The sequence below is a fragment of the Drosophila melanogaster genome, chromosome 2R (genome assembly GCF_000001215.4).
Source record: "Drosophila melanogaster chromosome 2R".
Classification (NCBI taxonomy): domain Eukaryota; kingdom Metazoa; phylum Arthropoda; class Insecta; order Diptera; family Drosophilidae; genus Drosophila; species Drosophila melanogaster.
Window position 1 is genome coordinate 22,106,022 of NT_033778.4, and position 21,685 is coordinate 22,127,706.

A 21,685-nucleotide genomic window follows, 5' to 3' on the forward strand; every position below is an offset into this window, starting at 1 on the left:
ATTTTATTTATAACTGCAATGATTTTGATTCGGAATAAAATGTTATGCAATTGCTGAATAATACTTCTAATGACACCAAGTCCAACAACAATGATTGAGTTAATAATAAGGATAATAATATAAATATGCATTATGTTCACTTCCAATAATTATCGCCCAATAAGGAGTTTAACAAACGTTTACCGAAAACCACAGATGATAGATAATACCTAAATACTTTCGAGATTATCACACCAACTCTCGTATTGCACATTGAACTAAAGAATTTTGAAATGGAATGTGGCGAGTTTCGTTGAAATGCCCTCGGTTGTGCTTCAGTATTTCATTGTTAACATATTTCTCTTGTTTGTGTGTGTGTATTGCTCTAGGGGATTAAGTCGTACAATAGTCGATTCTAAATATCGTATGTATATAATTACATTAATTATTTGTTGCTGTTGGGTTTTAACATGTTCAGTCTAGTAAGATATTTATGCAAAGAGGCGCGCTCCTAAATGTACATACAATCATTTACACCCGCCTATAAAAGGTATAGATGGAGCTGGGTAATTAATTTCACTAACTTGGTGCTAATTCTATATACAAATTTTATGTGCGGCTTATTTTGTTCTCTGCTTTAGCCATTTATTAAGTGCAGCCTGGGAAGACGCGAACGAATTATCGGTGATTTTTTAGCATGGGCCTGCCCTTTCTTCAGGTTCTCTATTGGGTCTTTTCAGTGTGCCATGGTATTTGGTTTATTGCACTTTTCATTGACTTTTGAACTTTTGCCTGTGGCACAAAACACTCCCGCTTACAACATACATCAACAACGAGCCACAAACACACACTCCACATGCACACACTTATGTATATACAGATCAAGCCCTAAGTTCAGTAGACGGTGGAGTTCCGCGGACCGATTCCAGGTGGCTGGGACTGTGGCCGTATGCTGGTGGAGCCACTGGAACCACCTGCCGCTCCGCCGTAAAGGAAACTTGATTGCCGGATGACTGATACCGTGGCGGCTGCCACGCCAGCTTGAGGAGGTGGAGCCGGTGCCCGATGCTTTTTCAGTGGAGCGTGCGCCGGCTTTAGCACTGGAGCTAATCCTCCTCCGAACCCGCCAGGATTAGGATTCGAGGTCGTATTATTGTTGCTTGCCACCGCGTTGTTGTTGTTGTTCACGCTGCTGTTTCCGGGTGCTGTTTGCGGAAGAATCGGAGTAGCGGGGAGAAAGATATATGTACAAACATGGATAGATATATAAAATAGCGAAGACTAACTAAGCCAAAAGGAGCTGCTATGATGCAAGCGAAAACGAAATACAAATGGTAAGAACACTTTTAGTGCAATATGCGGCAGAAGTGACAATGTGCACAATGTGCCTTGAAATTCTGAAATAAAGCTACAAAAATATTTCATAAAAATCAAAATTATATAGATTGAAGAATATTTTTGAAGTAATAATCTTCTGAAACGGACAAATGAATTTGAACCAATGACCAAGCGAAGAAATCTGCCGCCGAGGCAGCCCAAAAACTGGAGAAAACTTAAACACAAAATGAAACAAATGAAATATGTTCATGTATTTTATCCAAATGAATTTTGGTTTATTGTTTCTTCAAAAGATAACTTCGAAACTAAAACAAACAATTACTCGTAATGTGCCTGTTGCATACTAAAAATTATTCATCGGGTATAATATATATGCATATATATAGAGACGTTGGTAGGTACAATATATATAAAATGATAGCCGGGTACAAAAGTAAAGGCATGCGCTACATGTAGGAGAAATGTAAATGGGGGCGCAGGGAAATACAATGCAATATGGGTTGGCTTCTGTTTACATATACACGTACATATAAAGTTATAGTATAGATTGGGTAAAAATATAACTATGCGTAATAATATTGTGTGTGCTTAGTGGTAATATCGCGAGGGGAAGCTTCCATAGTCCTTCCCTTTTGAAATGTAACAAAATATAACATTAAAATTTATAAAATATATAATGTTTGGATAAAGCTATTCAACTTTAGTGTTATGCAATCAATATACAAAATAACATTCCTCCGCTGCGCTTTACGCAATCATTTCATTGCTTGTTAACAGTAAAATAAACAACAATAATTAAAAAGATTACTAAACTCTGCGGGATTTAACATATATATGTGTGTGCTGTGGATTGTAAGCCTGGGCTTTCCCTTCCTATACAATAATAATCTATACTGGTAGTAATACACTTTTAAAATTAAAATTATTTAGATATACGAATCGTTGTATAGATCGTTCGAGTTCGAAACTAAAATGCCGGAGCGTGTGCCTTAAGAGAAAACTAATTATATAACAGCATTCCGTGTGTGTGTGTGTGTGTGTGGTGTGTATATAACAATAATCGCAGTTACAATGCATCTAAATGTTTATGTACTTAAATAAAACACTCACAAAACAAACACACTCGCTCACACACTCGACTACATACCATTGGTGGCCTTAAACGTGCGACTAGGATAGACTTTTTGTATATTTAGAAACGGCGGCGGCTTGGGGAATTCAGTGACGTTGTGGAATCGCTTCCCGAACTTGGTCTCCAAGTCGTTGACCAGTCGACCCACGCTGGCTGCAGCTCCTGCTCCCGAGCCTGATGACAAGCCCGAGCTGCTGCCAAACTGATGCGAGGCATTGGCCATGTGCGTTGGTGGCGTCGATGGGGCGTTGGGCCGAATGGATGAGTGACGCTGCGGCGGAACTGGCGCTGATCCCGATCCGGAACCACCCTGTAAGAAACGAGAAGTCACTTAGCTTGATTCTACTGCGGTTTTTGGGGCTATCATAGCGTGTAGTTACGTTGCGCTTGCTGTTAAGCATATTGATAACCTTGACTGACTCGCCACTGTGCCTCCCTTGGCGATTTATATGGAGTATCTTCTTAAAGGAGTACACCGTCTTGTCTATCCAGTACTTCACTCGGTCCTGCTGGAGGAGCACATGAATGCGGGCCACTGGGCCACGGAATACGCTTAGGGCAATGGGTTGTGTGTAAAAGCCCAGTGTTTTGGTCACGTCTCGTTTGGAAAATCAATCCACCCCGCTCAACACAAAAATAGGTGAGTTATAAACGGAACACTAGCTTGGACTGATATGAACAGGCAGTGCGCAGCCAGGAGCGCTTACAAACAGGTGAGACTGCGCAGGCGCAGTGAGAATCTTAATTTAAACGAAGACAGATAGGGTGAAAAGGGTGGCCCGAGTTCAAGCGAGCAACAAATGCACTGCGCAAAACTAGATGATTACTTAAGGATAAGTGCCGAGCAAATATACATCGGCTCACCCATTATCTGGTTTACCTTTAAGAGCATTTCGAATGACTAAGAATAGTATTAATTTACGTGCTCAGTATGGTCAGTCCTAGTTTACTTAAAATATATGTATATCCCTGACTTCGGCCCCACATCTGCTCAATACATAGGCAAAACGCCCAAGGTAACCACCCAAGGCATCGCAGTCCATTAAAGTTCACCTCTGACATTCGGGCCAACCTGTTGTTCTGCGCTGATATTATTCCTGTCCGTTTGCTACTTACATTGCTCGACTGTCGCTGTGGAGGCGGCGGAGGTGGGCAGCTGCGGTGTGGTGGCGGCGCTGGCGGATTTAGAGGACCTCCATTTAGGATAATAGGTTTGACATTGTCTCGCAGCAACGATTTGGGACTGGCGCTTGCTGAGGATGGATTGGACGAGGGTGCGGGCGTCGGCGGCAGTGGCGGTGATGGTGCTCCGTTAGACATTCCGGCGCCTCCACGGAATTGGTCGCGCAGGGCAGCCACGCTATTGCTGCTGCTCGACGATGATGGCGGCTGGGTAATTGGCGGTGAGGGAGCCTGAGAACTGATGGCCGAGCTCTGGATAAGAGCTGTGTTCACCGCACTGAACATCGTCGATCCGCCGATATTGTTCAGATTGGTGTTGGAGAAACTGCGAGCCGGCGTGGGTGGCGGTGGTGGTTTTACCGATGGGCGGGCTGTAAATGTATGTTGAACAATTAGAACAAGCGTAAGTTAAATCTCATCAATTTCAATATTATCAGTAAAATATACAATTTTGAATTCGTTAAAAGATTAAGATTGCCGTATGGGTAACAAAAAAGATAAAACCATTCATTTATAGTTTGAACTTTGAAATTACCAAGGAAAGGACTCTTACACTTTGGCGGGTTAGGGGCACATCTCATACTGCCTGCACTGGTGTTGGGGCTGCTGGATTCGCTGCCATGGAACTGCAGTGGACCGCGCAGGGTGCCTAAATGCTGCTGGGTGGGGAACACAAGGCCGTTGACGATACCGGCCGCAGGCGGAGATCTGTAAAAGAAACTTCCCCAGATTAGCTGAATTCATTTTAGGTCCTCCTCGATTGTTAAAGCCAAAAAAGCAAGAAGCGTAAGAAAAACCACAAACGGAGTTTGATGAAAGCAGATGAGCGTTAGCTGCGGTGCTGGATTACTAGGGTGTTACTGAAGCTTGTAGCTAAATCTGTATCGGTATACCTGGGCGACTTCATGCTGTGGTGCCTGGTCACCGCCGGACGCTGCTGTCCGTTGGCCATCGCCAGTTGATTCAAGCCCGGTGGCTTCGGAGCAAAATTGGGCTTGCCAAAGCTGATGGCCGGCTTCATCGGCAGCTGAAGCGGTGGCGGTGTGGGCGTCACCGACGGCGTGCTATCTGCCGTTGAGGGTGGCGAGGATTTATGCACAGATGCATAACCACCACCAGAACTCGAACCGGAACTAGAGCCACTGCTGCCACCAAATAGAGTGGACTTATTTGGCGCCAGATTGCGTACTGATCCCGTCGAGGAGGTTAGACTGCTGTTTAAGGACGCGGTCGAGGCACTCACGGTTGATTTTGAACTATTTACAAAACTATTGCCTAACGAGATACTGTGGGTGGATTTAGATACAGTGTGTGTGTGTGTTTGGTGTGCGAGGATAACCACAAAGTCCCGTCAAAGTAATCCGAAAATAAAGAAGAAAATTAAGATAAATTTTAACAAATAATTTACAAATGAAAAACCAAAATGTAACCGTTCCAAACAGCAGGCTGTGTTTGATTATGGGGTCTCTACAGTTTAGTTGGAATTTAAATAGTATATATATAAGTCTTAAAACTATAATCTGACGTTGATTATTCCTTGTTTTAAAGGGAATACCAAATATGAAATATAATGAAGTAACATTCTACTTTAACGGAATAAATTCCAACAACTGTAGATCCCAACTAACCATAACCCAATCATGTGCGCTGCTCGTGGCTGGAAGACGACACTTACTTTAGGTTGGCCGCCTTGCTCTTGACACTTCCACTTCCACCTCCACTCCCACTGCTGTTGCTGCCGCTGTCCGAGAGCGTGGGCGATGCCGCTTTGACACTCGAACTGTTGCCGAAGGGGGGTGTCGGCGCTGTGCGGGGGATGTTCATGCGCTCCAAGATCGAATCATTTGAGTTGGCTGACTGCGATGGGACAGAAACGGAGAAGAATGGATGGATTAGTGGCGTTGACAATGGGATTGCGTGCGACACTTTCTGCTCCGCTGTTTTCTTAAACGTATCGTTGCTTGTCTTAAATGAGTTCGCCAATTTGGCTTATAACACATGTCTGTGTTCATAACGAATGAGTCGCTGATAAAAGCATTACGCATCGTGTAAGCTGAACTAATTAAACAAAGTGTCTTTACAGAGTATTTTAAAAGTCACTAAAGAGTCAACTAGAAACATGATTTAACTTCGAATATCTTCAACACCCCCAGATTGTCTATAATTAGAGGACCTCATCCGTCTTTCTCGCCATGGGTCCAGTTCTCACCTTTGGCGGTTGCGGTGGTGGTCCCCGATTTGTTCTCAGATTGGCTTCTGTTGCATTGATATGTGTGTTGTTGGTTGGTGGCTGTGGTTGTTGCTGCTGCTGCTGTTTTTGGCGCTTCAACGTCAAGTGCTTGGTGAGCTCCGTGTTGAAGTCCATGGGTCCGTTGCTGGCATTCGAGGCGCTCGTCGCGGCGGGGGGGCTGTTGCTCCGCTGCTGAGCGGATGAGTTCGTTGTGGATTTCGATGTCGTTGTTGCTGCCGAGCCGGCGGATGGCGTTGCTGTGTGGGCGGAAAACGGAAATCGGTTGAGCAACGATATTAATCTGTATACAAAACGTAGTAGACCTACCGCGAATGCCGTTCACGGGCTTCAGTTTTGGCATTTGCGAGAGGCCTTCGAACAGGCCTCCCAATTTGGGGGTTCCATTGCCAAGGCCATTGCTGCTACTGCTGCTGTTGTTGTGATTGCTGGTGCTGGTGTTGTTGTTGAGGGTTCGCTTAGCTCCGATACCTGCTCCTCCATCTCCTCCGCACACCTTGCCAGACAGCGCTGGCCCACTCTTGTCCACCGTGGTGGTCTTCTTCAGTTTTGTTCCCTTCTGGATCGAACTCAGCAGTGCAGATCGGGCGTCTGCTCCTCCCGCGCCGCCCAATTTAAGACCACCCATCGCCGGAGGCGGTGGAGGTCCTGGCGGCGGTGGTGGTCCCGGGGGTGGCGGAATAGCCATCTAAAAAGGAAGACAAATATCATTGTTAAAATGGGCCTAAAAGAAAAGGATATTTTACTATATGTATGGCAATTTTATCTCTGCCTCAAGTACTTTTTGCTTTGAACTACGCTTCAATCTCATTTTCGATGGATACGAATCTTCGGGCCCTAAGAAATTGCCAGTTCTGCGTCCGCCTCTGCGAAGCTTTAGCTTAAGACTGGCTAACACTTTTGCATCGATCAAGCGACTTCCAAAGCCGAGACCGCTGTCACCACCCACACACCATAACACTCACACATGCTGTGTGTTTATAATACAATTTCTATACTTATTATTTATGTCTTGTTTTCTGTTGTCTTCAGATTGACGCCCCGATAAAGATACAAAATGGATGTGGAGGCACCGAAGCCTGAAATTCTCTAGTTTCTACAATTTCTTAAGAGTCACCAACAACTCAAAGCTCGGTTTTTAGATTTCACATTCCTAATTGGCCTAAAATATGAGCTTATGTTTACCAATGAAACAAATCCATTGGGCGATAATTTAATATTTAATATATATTTTCAACATTTACCCTTATCCCAATAAAACTAGTAATATTTATTATGCCCCTATGGTTGAAGCCACAATGGAAAATTTCAAGCTCAAACAGCGCGTAAAGCGGCACAGTTTTAGCTTCACTGGGGCAACCCACTTGAAAACCAGGCTATCCCACGTGATTCGAGCAAATCATAAATGTTGTGAATGTGTTGCCTTTGTTTTAATCACATTTATGGCTGTTTTCAATTTAAATTTCTTTAGCTTTATTTCGAACCACCCTTCAAAATAGCATTAAATTCACAGTAAGAGTTCCGTGAATGGAAGTGGCTCCAAATAATTATCAAGAAATCATAATCAAGTTATTTGAATGGCAACTGATAAGAAACGGCACAAAAACAAAGCCAACAATTATTTCCCTTTGTGTGCAATAAAATGTTTAGAAACGATCCAATCTCATTATATTCTCATCGATTAGCTGACAAAATCATGTTTCCCGGCGTCCCAGTTTTTTCCGTTTGCATTGCACTTAGTGTGATGATTTTTTGTCATGCGGAGGTAAGTTAAATAGGCGCTCAAAAAGTATACCAATACTTAATCGAAATAAACAAAACCCTCGACAGACGCTGAATTTGTTTGGAAACTTGGAGGCTATTTATGAACAGGCAGAAAATGCACTCTCAACGTAAGTTTCAAACAAAGAAAGTAGGCCTAAGCTTACTGTTTTACTCCCCAGTTTACAAGAATCACTTTTGCAACTTGAAACCAATGGCACTCTAAACACATCCCCTGATGTGATTTATCCAACTTCCTGTCTGACTTCTGGGGATCTTGAAAATGGCTTGCACACCCTGAAAGTTCCAGGCTTGAGTCCCTTTCAAGTGTATTGCGAAAATCAGTTGGCTGGACCCGGTTGGATTGTAATTCAAAAGAGGTTCAGTGGAAATCTGAGCTTCTTTCGCAATTGGAAGGAGTACAAGAACGGATTCGGCAATCTAATGGACGAGTACTTCCTCGGCCTCGAAAAGATTCGTGCCTTGACTGCCCTGGAGCCGCATGAGTTGTATGTACACCTGGAGGATTTCGATGATACAATTAAGCATGCGAAATTCGATGAATTTGCCATTGGAAACGAAGATGACGACTACGCCATGAATACACTGGGAAAATATTCGGGCACTGCGGGAGATTCCCTCCGCTCACACCGCAAAATGAAGTTCTCCACATATGATCGGGATAACGATCATGAGTTTAATAAGAACTGTGCATTTTACTATCTGGGAGGATGGTGGTACAACGCATGTCTGGACAGGTGAGATTACTGTCGGATAAACTTTCTCAAAACATAATCTCACAACTTTGTAATTATTCAAGCAACCTTAATGGTCAGTATATGCCGGGTGGGAAATACGAGGAGAGCTTGTTCGCCAGAGGAATGTGCTGGCGATCTTGGCGTGGCCACAACTACGGATACAGGGTAACCCAAATGATGATAAGACCCAAGTGCCGAATGATACCAGTGACTCAGCGGTGAATTTGGGCAAGGCGGTTTCACGAATATTGTTATTATTATTAGCTGTTCACTCCCTGTTGGTTTCAATGGCTTCGAGAACGTGAAAACAATTTGTTATGTACTTGATTAATATGCAAAGGTTGTTCCATTGAATCATCGCATTCTCGCCGAGCACATTAATCAGAATCTCAATTAGAACTGCGAAATATACTGTAATTCTCATGTTTAGTTGTCTCAACTTCCTGATCTACTACCGCTCAAGGCGAACTTGACCTACGATTTGTCAATGCAATTGATAAGTCAATCGAACTATATAGTATCGAAATTGATTTTCAAGCTATACAAATCTATCTAATCTAGATGGGTTGGAACAAGGCACGGAACAAGATCATGAATCTCTATTTGTTGTGTGTTTTAATTTTAAGCGGTGGCAGCCTCTTGTCTACTGCTCAAAGCAATAAATTGGATCTAGTCTATAAGAAAGCTGAAAGCATGGTTTCCAGGTTTGTGACACAAAACATCGTAGAGCTTTCAAGTTTAAACTATGTATTTTTCAGTTTAAAGATCAGGCTGGAAGAGCTAAAACAGAGCTACAAGGAAATCACAGAAGAAAGAGGCAGTCATGAGAGTAAGTTCGAGCTATTTTGGCTTCTGATCTTCTACAAAAATTAAACTAATTACATCTTTTCGTAATCGTCTAGCAGCAATTAACCCATCCTCCTGTCTAGCTGCCGGAATCAACAGTAATGGCATCCATGTTATTGAAGTTCCGGGTCTGGAACCTTTTCCGGTTTATTGTGACACTCGGCTGGCGGGATCTGGATGGACTGTAATTCAGCGACGACAGGATGGCAGTGAAAACTTCTATCGCTGTTGGGAGGAGTATAGCCAAGGATTTGGGGAGCTTAGCGGAGAATTCTTTATGGGTCTGGAAAAGCTACACTTCCTAACAACCGCGGAGCCTTACGAGCTGTTTGTCTATATGGAAGATTTCAATGGAGTGGTACATGATGCTCGATACGAGGATTTTGCCATTGGGAATGCATCAGCGTCCTATGCGCTATCTGTTTTGGGTAAATACTCGGGAGACGCCGGTGATTCGTTAAGGTACCACAAGGGAATGCCCTTCTCCACATTCGATCACGATGATACGGGTCACGGATGCGCCAGGATTTATGTGGGGGCCTGGTGGTATGATCAGTGCCAGAGGAGGTAAGAATATGATATGATATCTTCAAATGAAAAAGTCAAACAATTATCTTCGCTAGCAACCTCAATGGCCAATATTTGGAAGGAGGTCGATTCGAGCCGAAGATGTCGGGTCGTGGAATCACCTGGATGAGCTGGCGTGGCTACGACTACGGCTACAAATTCGTACAAATGATGATCAGACCCAAGTGTTCCAACAACCTACGAAGGCAGGGCATGCAAAATGCCTTAAACGCCCATTGAATTCCACACCGAAAACACCGAAGGGAAATCACTTTATTTCTTGATAAACACTATCAACATTTTGGGACTTTTATTTACAATTTGATAATAACCGTTTCCCGCTGATTTGTTTGTTGTATTATTAGTTGATTTTTTTTTTCAAACGCTGCTTTTCTACACGCGCACGTAAACAAATTGTTCTCTTCGTTTGCGAATAGTCTTTGTTTCTCGTCGAGGTTTTCGAGTGGAACGCGCGTTGCGCTCAGTTCGCAAGTTGAATTCCAACTGAGGAGCTCCAACGGCCGCGCATGCGATGCCCCAGCTATAAAATTCAAACAGAGAAACCGGAGGCCTGGGGAGAGTCTCCAGCGAGAAAGAGCCTCGGGTAATGAGAGATATCGGGGGGAGCGAAGTGAACACATTGATAAAAATATATTCGCGGGGGTCTGACGTCACAGATGGGAGCTCCATGGAGGCCTATGGAAATGAGTGACTGCGACAAAGACCAGAAGCCCAGACAAAGGGAGACCACAATTGCAGACGCAGACCACACTTGTCATCAGTTCCACTGATGATGATGAGAAGAATCTGCAGATCCGCAAAAGAAATGCTAAACCGTAAGACTGCCGGGCAGGGAAGGCGAAACGTGTGAAAAACCCCGACTGGGCTGTCTTGACTCATTATTGTGGCACAGTGGAACAGATCGGCTGGAAACCGGCAGCTCCTTAATTGCTGTCCACTGTGATCCCCTTCGCTGGCCTCCAGCGCAGATGATTCACTCAACTCAATCGCTTGATTCATCCAGACGGATTGTCGCTTAATTGAACAGCTGCTGCGGCGCTGGGAAAATTGGCCAGCGTTGGACGGAAGGGAAAATAGTATTACTATCTGTATTAAGCAATGAATTTAACATTAAACGTTAAAGAATTTTTGTATTTGAATTTTAATGTTTTTGAGCTTTAAATAAGAATGCTCTGGCTAAGATTTGATAATTTTGGACCGACTTCCTTTTACTCATTCATATTATACTCTTTACTCATCGTGTTAATATTTTGTTGAATTCTCGTTAAAAAGATAGCTTCCTTAGATTGACTTCCTCCAGTTTGTCTGACCATTGGCAAATATCTTGGGAGTTAAATAAAATGTTTGCTGGAAACGATGATTCATGGGCAGGCGACTTCGTTAGAAATGTGAAGCATAAGACCCAGGTATTTATAAAATTTCTATATCTTATCAAGAATTACTGACGGACAGACAGTGCGAAAAAATAAAAGTATTTATTTAAGAACTTAAGAAATGAACATACATGCTCAAAAACAAATTTCAAGGGGACATATTTGAAGGCAGTAAGTTTCATGAAATAGGAGTCTTATAAAGTATAATCTTGAATCAAAATTATAAAGAAAAAGTTATAGTTGATCTTGGCACCATTCCTAGATGTGCATTACCAGTTTTGGCTTTATGGCTGTGTCGCGCACTGTTAATTCCATTATACTTTCATATAAATTCGCTACATTTAAACCGCTATTGATATGAAAGGTTCAACAACAGTAAATCGATTAATTGAAACCGATGGATCTAAGCAATTTCATTGCTGATATGGATTGTGAGTCATTCGCCCTAAACAATTCCAGGTTGGGGCTTCTAAAATTTGGCTCGACTCCGCGTCCTGGTTTTAGTTCCTGCTCTTATCCTCGGATTACATTCAATTAACGTTTTCGAGGTGTGTCGCCACTTTTATCTCCACCCCCAGGAACTCGGTTTCGCGGCAGAACGCCTTCGGATTGCCCCAATAAACTGTCATCAAGTTAATTGCCCCAAATGGACATATAAACAAGGGCGTGTTATGTTCCGAGGGAAGGACTGGTATAGGATGACATCGAATCAAATTGAATCAAAGCGCGGAAATCAAACCTCCTGCCCATTTCCACCATTTTAACTCCCATTCCATCCACGCCGCAAACAAATCGCCCAACTGTCCAAATTCATTTCCACCGCCGGCCATAATGTAAGTCAAATATTGGGTGTTAAATGTTCAGCACGCCCATTGGAAACGCTTCGTGAGACAATACCCGATACGCCAACCAACACCCGGTAACCGCACGAGATTGCGCAAGTCTTATAAGACAGGCCGCAAAGTGTCCCCCAGTTTGGATTTCTGGCGGGACAGTTTGGTTTAGTAAGCGCCCAGTTCTCCTAATGATGGTAATTTTGCTGAGGTTTTTCTTCATTTAACGTAGGTTTTCTTTGTCTCGCTTTCCTTTCGTTTGGCTCATCGCTTTGTTTACTTGGCAATTTGCACAAGTGTTTCATTGCGTTTCAGGTTTTGAGACTGGTTTTGGCAAAGGCTGTTCTAAAAAGAGATTTTGAATGGTGGTTTCTAACTTCAAATGACTTCTAGTGTGCCAGTTAATTAGTTTGTCTAATTGCAAATTGTATAGTGACTGTGACTCATTTCAGTTCTGTATTTGATTCTTAAGCACAAACCGGTTTACATGATGCACTCAGTCTTGCAATTTAATTTGCCTCACAAGTGCCCAGACTTTCGCTTTCAATTTCTTTAATTCATTTTTGTCGTTTAGCTGTGGCCAAGTTCCAATTACACAAAACCAAAACCGTTGGACTAACAATTAACATTTACATTTCAATTGCAAGTCGTGCCAGCTGTGCCTTTTCATGATTTTCGAGGCAGGGGAAGCTGCTCATCAAATCATTGAAATTCCAAAAGCCACGCGGTACGATAATAATATGTGACCGCAGTGCAAATTAGTCGGAGCAACAAATGCAAAAGACAACACGCTCCGAAAGCATTTCTTATGCCAATGTTTTTATAGCTCATCCAACTCGATTTTGTTTATAAGTTTTTTTTTTTTTGTGAATGACCGTTTATACTAGAGGCCCGCTGACGTAAAAACGTTTTGTGGCGAATGTTTTGAGGTGAATCAAATTCAGATAATTCAGAGATACACAAAGTGCCTTCGCTCCAGTGGCAGAGTTTGTTATGCCGAAAACATTACTGCGGAAAAGGTCAGATATCTAATAAATACAATTTAGTATGCAAATTCCGAATTTCTCTATCAAAAACACATTTCCAATTTATTCTTGACAGATCTCAGATCGCTCAAATGACTCATAAGCCGTTGAGCCTCAACCTCTCTGATCAGCAATAGCGCCAGAACTGGTTTATTGTAATATTAGTCATATTAAACGCTAGATACAAAATAAGATGATTTTCAAAAACTATAATAGCTTGACATCTTTATTGTTATTCCCAAAGGTTACTCCCAACCTTCCTTAAAAACCTTGTATTGATTCATTTGCGAGTATATATCCCACATATGAGTGAATACACCGCATTGAATGGCCTTTTATGAGCCTAAACACTGCGTTTCGTGTTACTTCTGATCTAAGCGTTTCACCATGCATCATTTTGCATTTGCATTTTGCATTTTGTAATTGAAGCTTCTGCCTTTGCCACATCGGCTACCTCATCAGCGCTTGCTGCGCGTGTGTGATGTAAGGCCCATATTTGCTTACAGATAAATATTGCATTGTTGCACTTGATGTGGCTGTTTCAGTTGCTAAGCCCGTTGTTGCCGGCGGGTCTATTAAAATGCGGTTTTCAGCACCGTCGCACAATGCTTAAATAACTAATGTAAACACATCATGAGAGTCGAGACGAGACAACGATGAACTCAATGACAACAACGGTGTTGGGTTCGCTAGTTTGCATACACTACACATGGAAAAAAAGAGCCACTAACAGCTCTTAGAAACAACAACCCGGTCATTCTAAGTGCCTAAGAAATAAATACTCAGCTAAACATCCTCATGTGCCAATTCATTTTTTAGTCGGATAAGATTCGAAATGGGAAGTTGGTCTTCCTCTTTGAACATTGAATCACTTTCAAAAAAATTACTTTCATGCTTAAAGCACATTGAGAGAGAGGAGTGTTCGCAGTGCAACTGCAAATGTGATGTGAACACAAGTCAAACACAAACTATGAGTCACCGGGGCACCGAGGAAGCGAAAGCCCTCGGCATGGGGCTCGAAACTGTAGTCAGAAATCGGTGTGCTGGAGAGCTCACTGTAGTTTTATGATTCAGTTCCAGGTTGCACAAGGAAGTGCAGCATAATTCAGCGTCATAAAGGCTGACAGAAACGACCGACTCTCTCTCTCTACTACGTGCCAATCAGACCTCGTGTGATGCAGTGCTCGAAAAATGCACGACAGCCAATTCGACTGACAAATGGCCGCACACAAGGCCGACAAGTGCCCACTCCCCGTGGCCATAAAACCCCATATCCACACCCCGTGCCCCACACACCTTCACCTCCACCCTCCCTTCAATCACCAGTCTTTGCGTGTGTCACTGCAGCAGCACTCGATATTTCTGTGTGTACTTGCAGTGGGGCATGCACAACAGCCTCGACAATAGACCGGCAGCAGGCAGACTCCTGGACGGGATGCCATGGAATGGGACGTTGGGATGGGTCGGTGCCATGTGCCCACCGCTGCCATGGCCTACGCCACGCCAATGACATTGAACCCGGCGACTGGGACGACCCTTTGTGCCATGCATAGCATTACGGAAAGGAGCTCGAAGCCCATTCACACTTGTGGATGGTTTAAAGAGCGCACTAAATTGGCCACGAGGGTTATTTTCGGTACAGAGAAAAGAAATTACTTATAACAACTTCTATAGTCTTGTATTTCAATGTTTTGATATCTGTTTTCCACCATCGCAGAGTAGTAAAGCATTTTAGAAATGAGAATATAAACAAGACGTTCCTCGACTATCAGATATTCGTTGCTCAGCTAATGGGAGTGCTGGACAACTGGAACCCGGACACCGGTACCACGACACCAGAAGTTGCACGCTTAAGCTAAAACTTGTGACTAACTCTACAAGTAATAAATCTAATGTAAAGATTGCGATTGTATGCCTCTTCAAATGGCTATAGTAAGAGCCCAGATTATGTCATACCATCGAAGTTCAACCGCCACAATTCGCACTCACATCGCTGAAGGGAGCCAAGCGAATGAATCAACCCCTAGTCAGCGAATTTAGTTTTCGTCGGCCGTCGAGCAATGCACTCTTTGTAGGTCAGTTATGGGGTGGCATGGGTGGCCACATGCTCCATGGGTCTTCGCTGGTGTTGCAACACTTGGTGTCGTCATGCGTCGCGTGCCCGGGCGTTTTGCTTAATGTGATTAAGACAAAGCGACAACAAACCAAAACAAAGTGCATTCGCTGACGGAACAGGAGAAAATCAAAGCGACCCGAGTTTATTGCACCCCTTTTAGCCGGTTAGACGGTGGAAAAGGCTTTTCGTGTTCTCCGACACAGGAAAAAATAAATTTCATGCAAGCTCAAATATTAAATCAAATCGGGCAAGACATGGACTGTCGGCTATACTTAGAATATATGCAAATAATGGTGATTAATCTGGAATATGGACATATGAATAAATATTATAAAAAGTCTAAATACAGCTGCCTACTAACGCTGGTATGTGTTTGTTTATTGTGTACCTCGAGGCTATAAGATATAGCCCCATATCTTGGAAAATGCAATTTTACATACACACAACCATTAGTCGCAAATATCGTGGCGAAATTGTCGGAGGGCGCGATAAGATAATTGCCTACATGGAACTGGTACCGAAGAGGTTCCTGAACTTGCCATAAATTACCAAATTTCTGGGCACCGTGCGAAATAGAATTGATAAGGTCGCTCGATAAGTCCGTACCACTTCGGATTCTGAGTGCTGAGTGATGCACTCAATCGACTAAATGGGTACAAAGCCAAACGAGTTGGATTTACAAACAGACTCACCTTGAAGCGGGTTTCGGTTTTCGACTGCGGTCGTAGCTTCTGTGAATGAAATTCTCGGTTCTCTGGGCTGCTGGCTGTCTTCGGTGTTTCAGCAGGTGATTGTCGTGATTCTCTGGCGGAGATGAAACAGCATAGCAAGCGGTTCCCTAATGTATTTTTCCGAAACTATGGTGTATAATCCGTATCCGTGTTCCTAAGTTAAGTTAATCCGCGCGCTAGATCCGTCTATCGTTTTTCGAGTGCACAGGTGTTGCATGTGATGTGTATCGTGTCCTGTGAGTGCGGGGGGAAAGTCCCTCCCACTGTTGGTAAGAATTGTAGAAATGTGTAAAAGCCTGGCTAAATGCCTAAAAGACGTACAACGACGATACAAATCCGACTGATTTTCATTTTTACACAAACACACGCACACTGCGACAGCACACTCTCACTCACGTACACGCACGCACACACTGCCAGGTGGGCTGACTTCTGATTCAGTGCGATTTTCGCGTTCTGCAAGGTGTATCTACAACCTCCCGAAACGCGTATTCACTTCGATTTCCGGGTTCTAGCGCTGCAGCATTGTTTATCTACCACGGATATCCAGATTTTCTTCGCAATCGGTCGAGAAAACAATAAATTTATTGTGCAGCTTAGAGGTGTAAGAGAAACATAGACGTATCGATGTCTCTCGATGGTTTGTGCCTATCGAAATCGGTGTCCCGCAATATACACAGCTTCCACTAAGCGAAATTTTAGCATTTTGGCATACGTGTAGAATTTAAATGGAAAATTACCCTTGGTAACGCATGTACGATCAAATTCGCACCAACTCAACGGTTCCTAATTCTTGTCGTGCAAATGAGACAAACAAATTTATAATTATTAAAATAAAATATATTCACATCGGATTGTATTGTTTCTTATATATATGGCCCAAAATTAAAGAATTTCATTTTAATTAAGAGCATGGTCGGCGTTGCCATACTTTCAAAAAGTTTTCCTTAAGCTGGGGTATATTCCAATAGCACAACAACGGTCACTCTATTTCAAAATTCAAAACAAGCTATTGGCGTCGTCTGTCTGGATTTTGTGTATGGAATAAGTAGATCAGAAGAAGCAAATGGGATCCAAAGTGGAGCAGCAGTACAAGCTGCTGAATGCGGAGCTAATGGACCAAGTGCAGAAGCAGCGCTTGGAGATCGGCGAGTACAGGAAGCGGGTGATATCTTTGGAGCGAGAGATCATGGACATTCGGGAGGAGCACGTCCTGCAAAACCATCGCCAGCGCATGGAGAACATCAGTATCGTACGCAGCCTGATGCTGAGCCTGAACGTGGACTCCGATTCCCTGGCAGTGCGTCAGGAGCCCGCTCCCGCAGCTCAGATAAACAGACCAAGCGGCCCGCGTCGCAGCTCCAGGGAAATCTGCAAGGACATGCGACGGACGTGTGCGTTGGCCCGCACCACCAGACCAATCTCGCCAAGAAGATCTTCCTCAGTGACCAGTACTGTATCGTCCACTAGTCGCCGCTCCAGCGCAGAAGTGCAGTCCGAGGTGGTGACCACTAGGATACCAGAGGATAGAAGAGCCAACAAGGTAACTTATACTTAAATTTGATTATGCTTTTCTTAACGATTCATTATCGGCTTGAGTACAGCCTACACCACCGCCACGAAGACCAGCGGAATTAGTGTTTGATGAGGACGACTCGGACGATGATTTCGACGAAGCAGTAAGCCCCGTGGAGGAGACACAGACTGAGCAAAATGAAGAGAACAATCGTCTGTTTAGCATTATAGAGGAAAATGGCAGTGAAGGGGAGTCCACAGACTCGTCATCATCATGCGAGGCCATCTATTGCGACACAACGTTTGAAAGTAGTCCGCCAAACGCCCAAGTCACCGTCACGCCCAGTGGACGGGCTCTGCGGGAAGTGGACACCAATATCCCTGTAGCAGTGTCCCTCAGTCGGGGAAAAGAGACTGGGAAGGGATCATGGTTGGCTATTTCCGTAGCTGTGGAAGATTCTCCACAGGAGCCAAGCATACAGTGCCCACGACTGGCAGTCACCAGGCCTAGTCAATCGTCTGGAATATTTCCTGATGTCAACGGATTAACGCCGCGAAGAAGCCTGTTCAATGGGATAGGCAAAATGGCCGGAAGCACCAGCACTCCGAAATCCTTTCTCGTCGAGGAAATGCCATCTATAAGAACTAGAAGCCGAACTGCGGCTAATAAGAAATCAGAAAATACGGATATGTCTAGTTCTTTCTGCAACAACAGCGCAAGGCCGAGTAGAAGCTGCAGGCCCACCAGTTTGGTGGAGCCAAGTCTGAAGAACAAGTTGCGCAATGGCTCGAAAGGCAAGGCCAAGGCCAAAAAGTAGATAGACGAATTTTTTAATAGGCTTTAATGTTGTTTCTGTAATTTCATTGGTTTTCAATACCACTTTTTACCATTTTTAATATGAATAATATTTTTAAATCGTCAGGCCCTGATAAGTTTAATTTATAGACTAAAAGCTGACATCGGATTACTTTTTGCCTGCAATAGAGGGCATATTCAGTTCATCCAGCGCTATCGGAAGGAAGACACTCCATCATCATCATCACCCAAAGATGCCAATAGGAATTTAAAAGTACGTCTAATTTTTACATGTTCATTTGTGAATAAAACAACGTTTCAATTAATTATTTGTTAATACGCTTTTAGGGGAACTCATTTTATAGATTCCTCTTAGATGCAAACTACGTTTATTCGCACAAAGTTGTTGGAAACATTTACAAAAGACTCTGAAGAACAAAGTACAATTACAATTACAATTAAATACAGTAGCAAAAGGGTAATGATTATACGTAGGTAGGCGATAATTGCACTTCTTTTAGACTACCTCGAACTTGCCCATACAACAGTTGAGATGGTCTCCTGCATGGTTGTGGCTTGGCTGCTCCGTGTTCTCCTTGATCTCGCTGATAATGTCCTGTATCTTGTTGATGATCTGTTGCGAGTTTTCACCTTCGCCAGGAGTGTGTTCGCTACCTGCGGCCGCTTCTGGTTGCTTTGCCTGGGCGGCATCTGCGGGTAGCTCCACGCCCAAACTGACCACCAGCTTGTTTAGTGCCTCAATCTTCTCGCGCAGCTGCTCTCGCTCCGCTTGCAAGAGACGCATTTGGGCGGCCTTCTCGTACTCACGCTGCTTTAGCATGCGCCTCTGCGTTTGATAGAGGGCAATGTACTCGCCAATCGTTTCGGTTTCGCTCTGCAGCTGGAGCACCAGATGCTCCAGGCTGTGCTTCTCCTCCGTCAAGTCGGCGACCTGGCTGATCAGTGTGGTGAAACGCGATTGCAAGCGTTCCACGGCCTCGGCGGTGGGCAGCGTTTCAGCTGCTTGTCTGTGGGCGTGGTTCTGGCCGTGATCATGTGGATGATCATGCTGATGATCGTGTGGATGGCTATGTGAATGATCATGTGTGTGATCGTGCGGATGATCATGTGGATGACCATGATCACCAGCATTATGATGGTTATGTTCATGGGAATGATCGTGGTCATTATCATGACAATGACCGTCGGAATGCTGATGAGAGTGATCGTGCGAATGATTATGCAAAAGACCAACTTCCTTCGCTTCCTCTGCTTCGTTTTCCGGTGCATCTGCTCCATTCTCTTTTTCGGTTTCCTCACCGGCGTGATAAGCTTTTGCCTGAAAGAAATGATAATGGGATATAAAGTCAGTTAAATTTTAATCCCAGTCCAACCCACCTCATAATGCCTGAGACGGTCCAGCTGCTGTTGCAACATTAACTGCTGACGTTGTAGTTCCACGTTCTCGTGCGATAGTCTAATCATTTCCTCATCCTTGAACTTAAAGCGCTCCTCATTTGCTTGAAGCTTTTGCTCCATGCTGTTGTAGTTCTGGCGGATTTCTCGGTTGGCAAACTCTTCTGAATCCAAGCGGATGACCAGCTCGGCTTTGTCGTTTGTCAACTGAACAAATCGCTGCTGCAGTTCGTCCAACTGGTTTTTCATCTCTACATTCTGGGTTAGGGCACGCGATGCGGCCACTTTGTCTGACTCCATGGTGGCCAACAGCTTGGACTGATCGGGCTGCTCAGCTTGCAAGCGTTCGAGTTGCTTTTCCAACTCGTCTAAAGCCGAGTTCTTTAACTGCAGCTGATCGTCCTGCGACTTGATCTTCAGCTGGAATTCGTGGCGCTCAAACTCGAAGTTTTCGATCTGCTCTTTCAAGACAGCCAGTTCATCTTTTAAGGCTTTCTGAAATTGAACTAGGAGATTAAACAGGTTTTCCATATTTTTTTGGCTTACTTACCTGCTCGCTGGTTTCTTCCTTGGATGGCTGCACTTGACTGGCCTCTTTAAATTGGGCCTGCAGGCTGATGTTCTTTTGTATATCCCGCTCCAGGGCGCCCACGTGCTCCACAAGCTGGCGTTCTCGCTCCCTCAGTGAGTTCAGTACCTCTGAGAGTTCTGTGTTTCGTTCGTTGAGCTTGGCGATCTCGCCACTCTGATGCTGCACATAGTTTTGATACTGACCAGCTGCCTGCTCCTTGTCCTGCGTTAGTTGACCCACCATCGCTTGGAGGTCGCGTATCTGTTGCTCGTACATGTATTGTGTTTGCACCAGCGACTCCACTCGGTTGTCTGTGGTGACGCTAGACTCGTCTGAGAGCTGCCGCAGCTTCAGCTGCGCCATCTCGAGTTCGTTCGATTTTTGGGAAAGCTGTTGCTGCAGTTCCTCTTGATGCTGGTTGCTCTGCTTTAGCTGGGCCTCTAGTTCGTTGAGATGCGACTGTTGGTCCTTGATTTGTGCCTGCGATTGTAGCAGTTGTGCCTGGAGTTGCGCGTACTGCTGTCGCTGCTGCTCACCGGTCGACTGTTGATCCTGGCAGTGCTGTTGTAGCTGCTCCAGACGCAATTGATTCTGATCCTTGAGGATGCGAAGCTCCTCCAGCTCTAGCTCACGCTCCCGGCAAGCCAGGCGAACCTTGGTCAGCTCCGCATTGAGCTGGGCCTTTTCAGCGATGATCACCTGGATGGCCTGCAAGCTAGAGGCATCTGCCAGTCCACCATTGTGTTCCGACTCGTTTTGGGCAAAATAAGAAGCGGCTGTGGGCAGGGCAGACTGCTCCGGCGGCTGCGTCCCACCTGCTCCTCCACCGTTCACATTTATCTCGCTGTCTGACCGTTCCGACAGATTGCTGGATATGCTCACAGTGGACGAGTGCGATTGCGTGGTGGCAGCCACCGGCTCCTCTGCTCCCGGCTGCCCATTGTTGTTGCTGGCGCGCTGCTGGTACTCCTTCAGCTGTGTCCACAGAAGCGTGTTAAACAAAATCAATATTAGTCGGCCAATATGTGTCCACGTCACAAGAGCAAAACAATTGTGTGTGGCACTGGTTGTCGCACCTTTTTCCTTGCCGCGGCCAACTTCTGCGCCTTGGCATCCTGCGTGTCATCGGGCATGTCCTTCGGGGTCAGCAGCGGTACCTTTGCCACACCTGGAGTAAGCTCGGTTCGGAAGGCGAGCCAACAAATGTAAATTAAGCTAGGCAAAAGTGGAAATTTCTGAATGTTGATAACAGGTCTGAAGTTCAGTATGACCGTACGCGTTTAGAGCCAAAATGCCGCGCGAACGGGTACACTAGGCGGCAGGGAAAGCACAGTTATATATTGGCGCGCATTTTTAGCTTTTTTTTCATTTTTAAAATCGAACACGTATATATGCGTATCCGTTTTCAATAAACAGAGATTATGTACAATTAAGAAATTTCACTCTACTTGCATAAACGTTCATGCGAGGAGGTTTT

The 21,685-nt window shown here is 44.5% G+C and overlaps 5 protein-coding genes across 17 annotated transcripts, besides 1 other annotated feature; 3 read left to right on the forward strand and 2 right to left on the reverse strand.

The window, feature by feature from the left end:
• Window positions 1-85: 85 nt before the first annotated feature.
• On the reverse strand, window positions 86-16,541 carry Vrp1 (Verprolin 1). Of its 12 annotated transcripts, none has more exons than NM_001103936.2 (10): window positions 15,872-16,541; window positions 6,189-6,567; window positions 5,841-6,118; window positions 5,307-5,488; window positions 4,525-4,917; window positions 4,185-4,339; window positions 3,566-4,002; window positions 2,830-2,958; window positions 2,465-2,759; window positions 86-1,184 (listed from the first exon to the last, which is right to left on the reverse strand). In NM_001103936.2, exons 2-10 carry the CDS (start codon window positions 6,565-6,567, stop codon window positions 874-876), a joined length of 2,559 nt encoding a protein of 852 aa, NP_001097406.1. In that variant the 5' UTR covers window positions 15,872-16,541; the 3' UTR covers window positions 86-873. The 12 variants fall into 12 exon arrangements, with proteins under 12 accessions (NP_001097406.1, NP_001163248.1, NP_001163247.1 ...); NM_166509.2 differs by lacking the exon at window positions 86-1,184 and having other exon boundaries at window positions 1,560-2,759; window positions 15,872-16,173; window positions 16,311-16,541; NM_001169777.2 differs by lacking the exon at window positions 2,830-2,958.
• Window positions 7,568-8,820, forward strand: CG30280 (uncharacterized protein). Its single transcript, NM_137797.5, has 4 exons — window positions 7,568-7,644; window positions 7,710-7,771; window positions 7,823-8,398; window positions 8,461-8,820. The coding sequence occupies exons 1-4, from the start codon at window positions 7,576-7,578 to the stop codon at window positions 8,618-8,620; spliced, it is 867 nt and encodes a 288-aa protein (NP_611641.6). The 5' UTR covers window positions 7,568-7,575; the 3' UTR covers window positions 8,621-8,820.
• On the forward strand, window positions 8,976-10,168 carry CG30281 (uncharacterized protein). The gene is made up of 4 exons (NM_166512.2): window positions 8,976-9,102; window positions 9,157-9,227; window positions 9,304-9,811; window positions 9,868-10,168. The coding sequence occupies exons 1-4, from the start codon at window positions 8,990-8,992 to the stop codon at window positions 10,049-10,051; spliced, it is 876 nt and encodes a 291-aa protein (NP_726164.1). The 5' UTR covers window positions 8,976-8,989; the 3' UTR covers window positions 10,052-10,168.
• Window positions 14,820-14,863: a mobile genetic element.
• Window positions 16,080-18,545, forward strand: mei-S332 (meiotic from via Salaria 332). 2 transcript variants are annotated; one of them, NM_057286.5, is made up of 3 exons: window positions 16,080-16,179; window positions 16,882-17,453; window positions 17,515-18,346. In NM_057286.5, the coding sequence occupies exons 2-3, from the start codon at window positions 16,977-16,979 to the stop codon at window positions 18,241-18,243; spliced, it is 1,206 nt and encodes a 401-aa protein (NP_476634.1). In that variant the 5' UTR covers window positions 16,080-16,179; window positions 16,882-16,976; the 3' UTR covers window positions 18,244-18,346. The 2 variants fall into 2 exon arrangements, with proteins under 2 accessions (NP_476634.1, NP_001286705.1); NM_001299776.1 differs by lacking the exon at window positions 16,080-16,179 and having other exon boundaries at window positions 16,891-17,453; window positions 17,515-18,545.
• Window positions 18,546-21,481, reverse strand: GM130 (Golgi matrix protein 130 kD). The gene is made up of 4 exons (NM_137798.4): window positions 21,285-21,481; window positions 20,188-21,183; window positions 19,620-20,132; window positions 18,546-19,560 (listed from the first exon to the last, which is right to left on the reverse strand). Exons 1-4 carry the CDS (start codon window positions 21,339-21,341, stop codon window positions 18,739-18,741), a joined length of 2,388 nt encoding a protein of 795 aa, NP_611642.2. The 5' UTR covers window positions 21,342-21,481; the 3' UTR covers window positions 18,546-18,738.
• Between the last annotated feature and the right edge of the window lie 204 nt (window positions 21,482-21,685).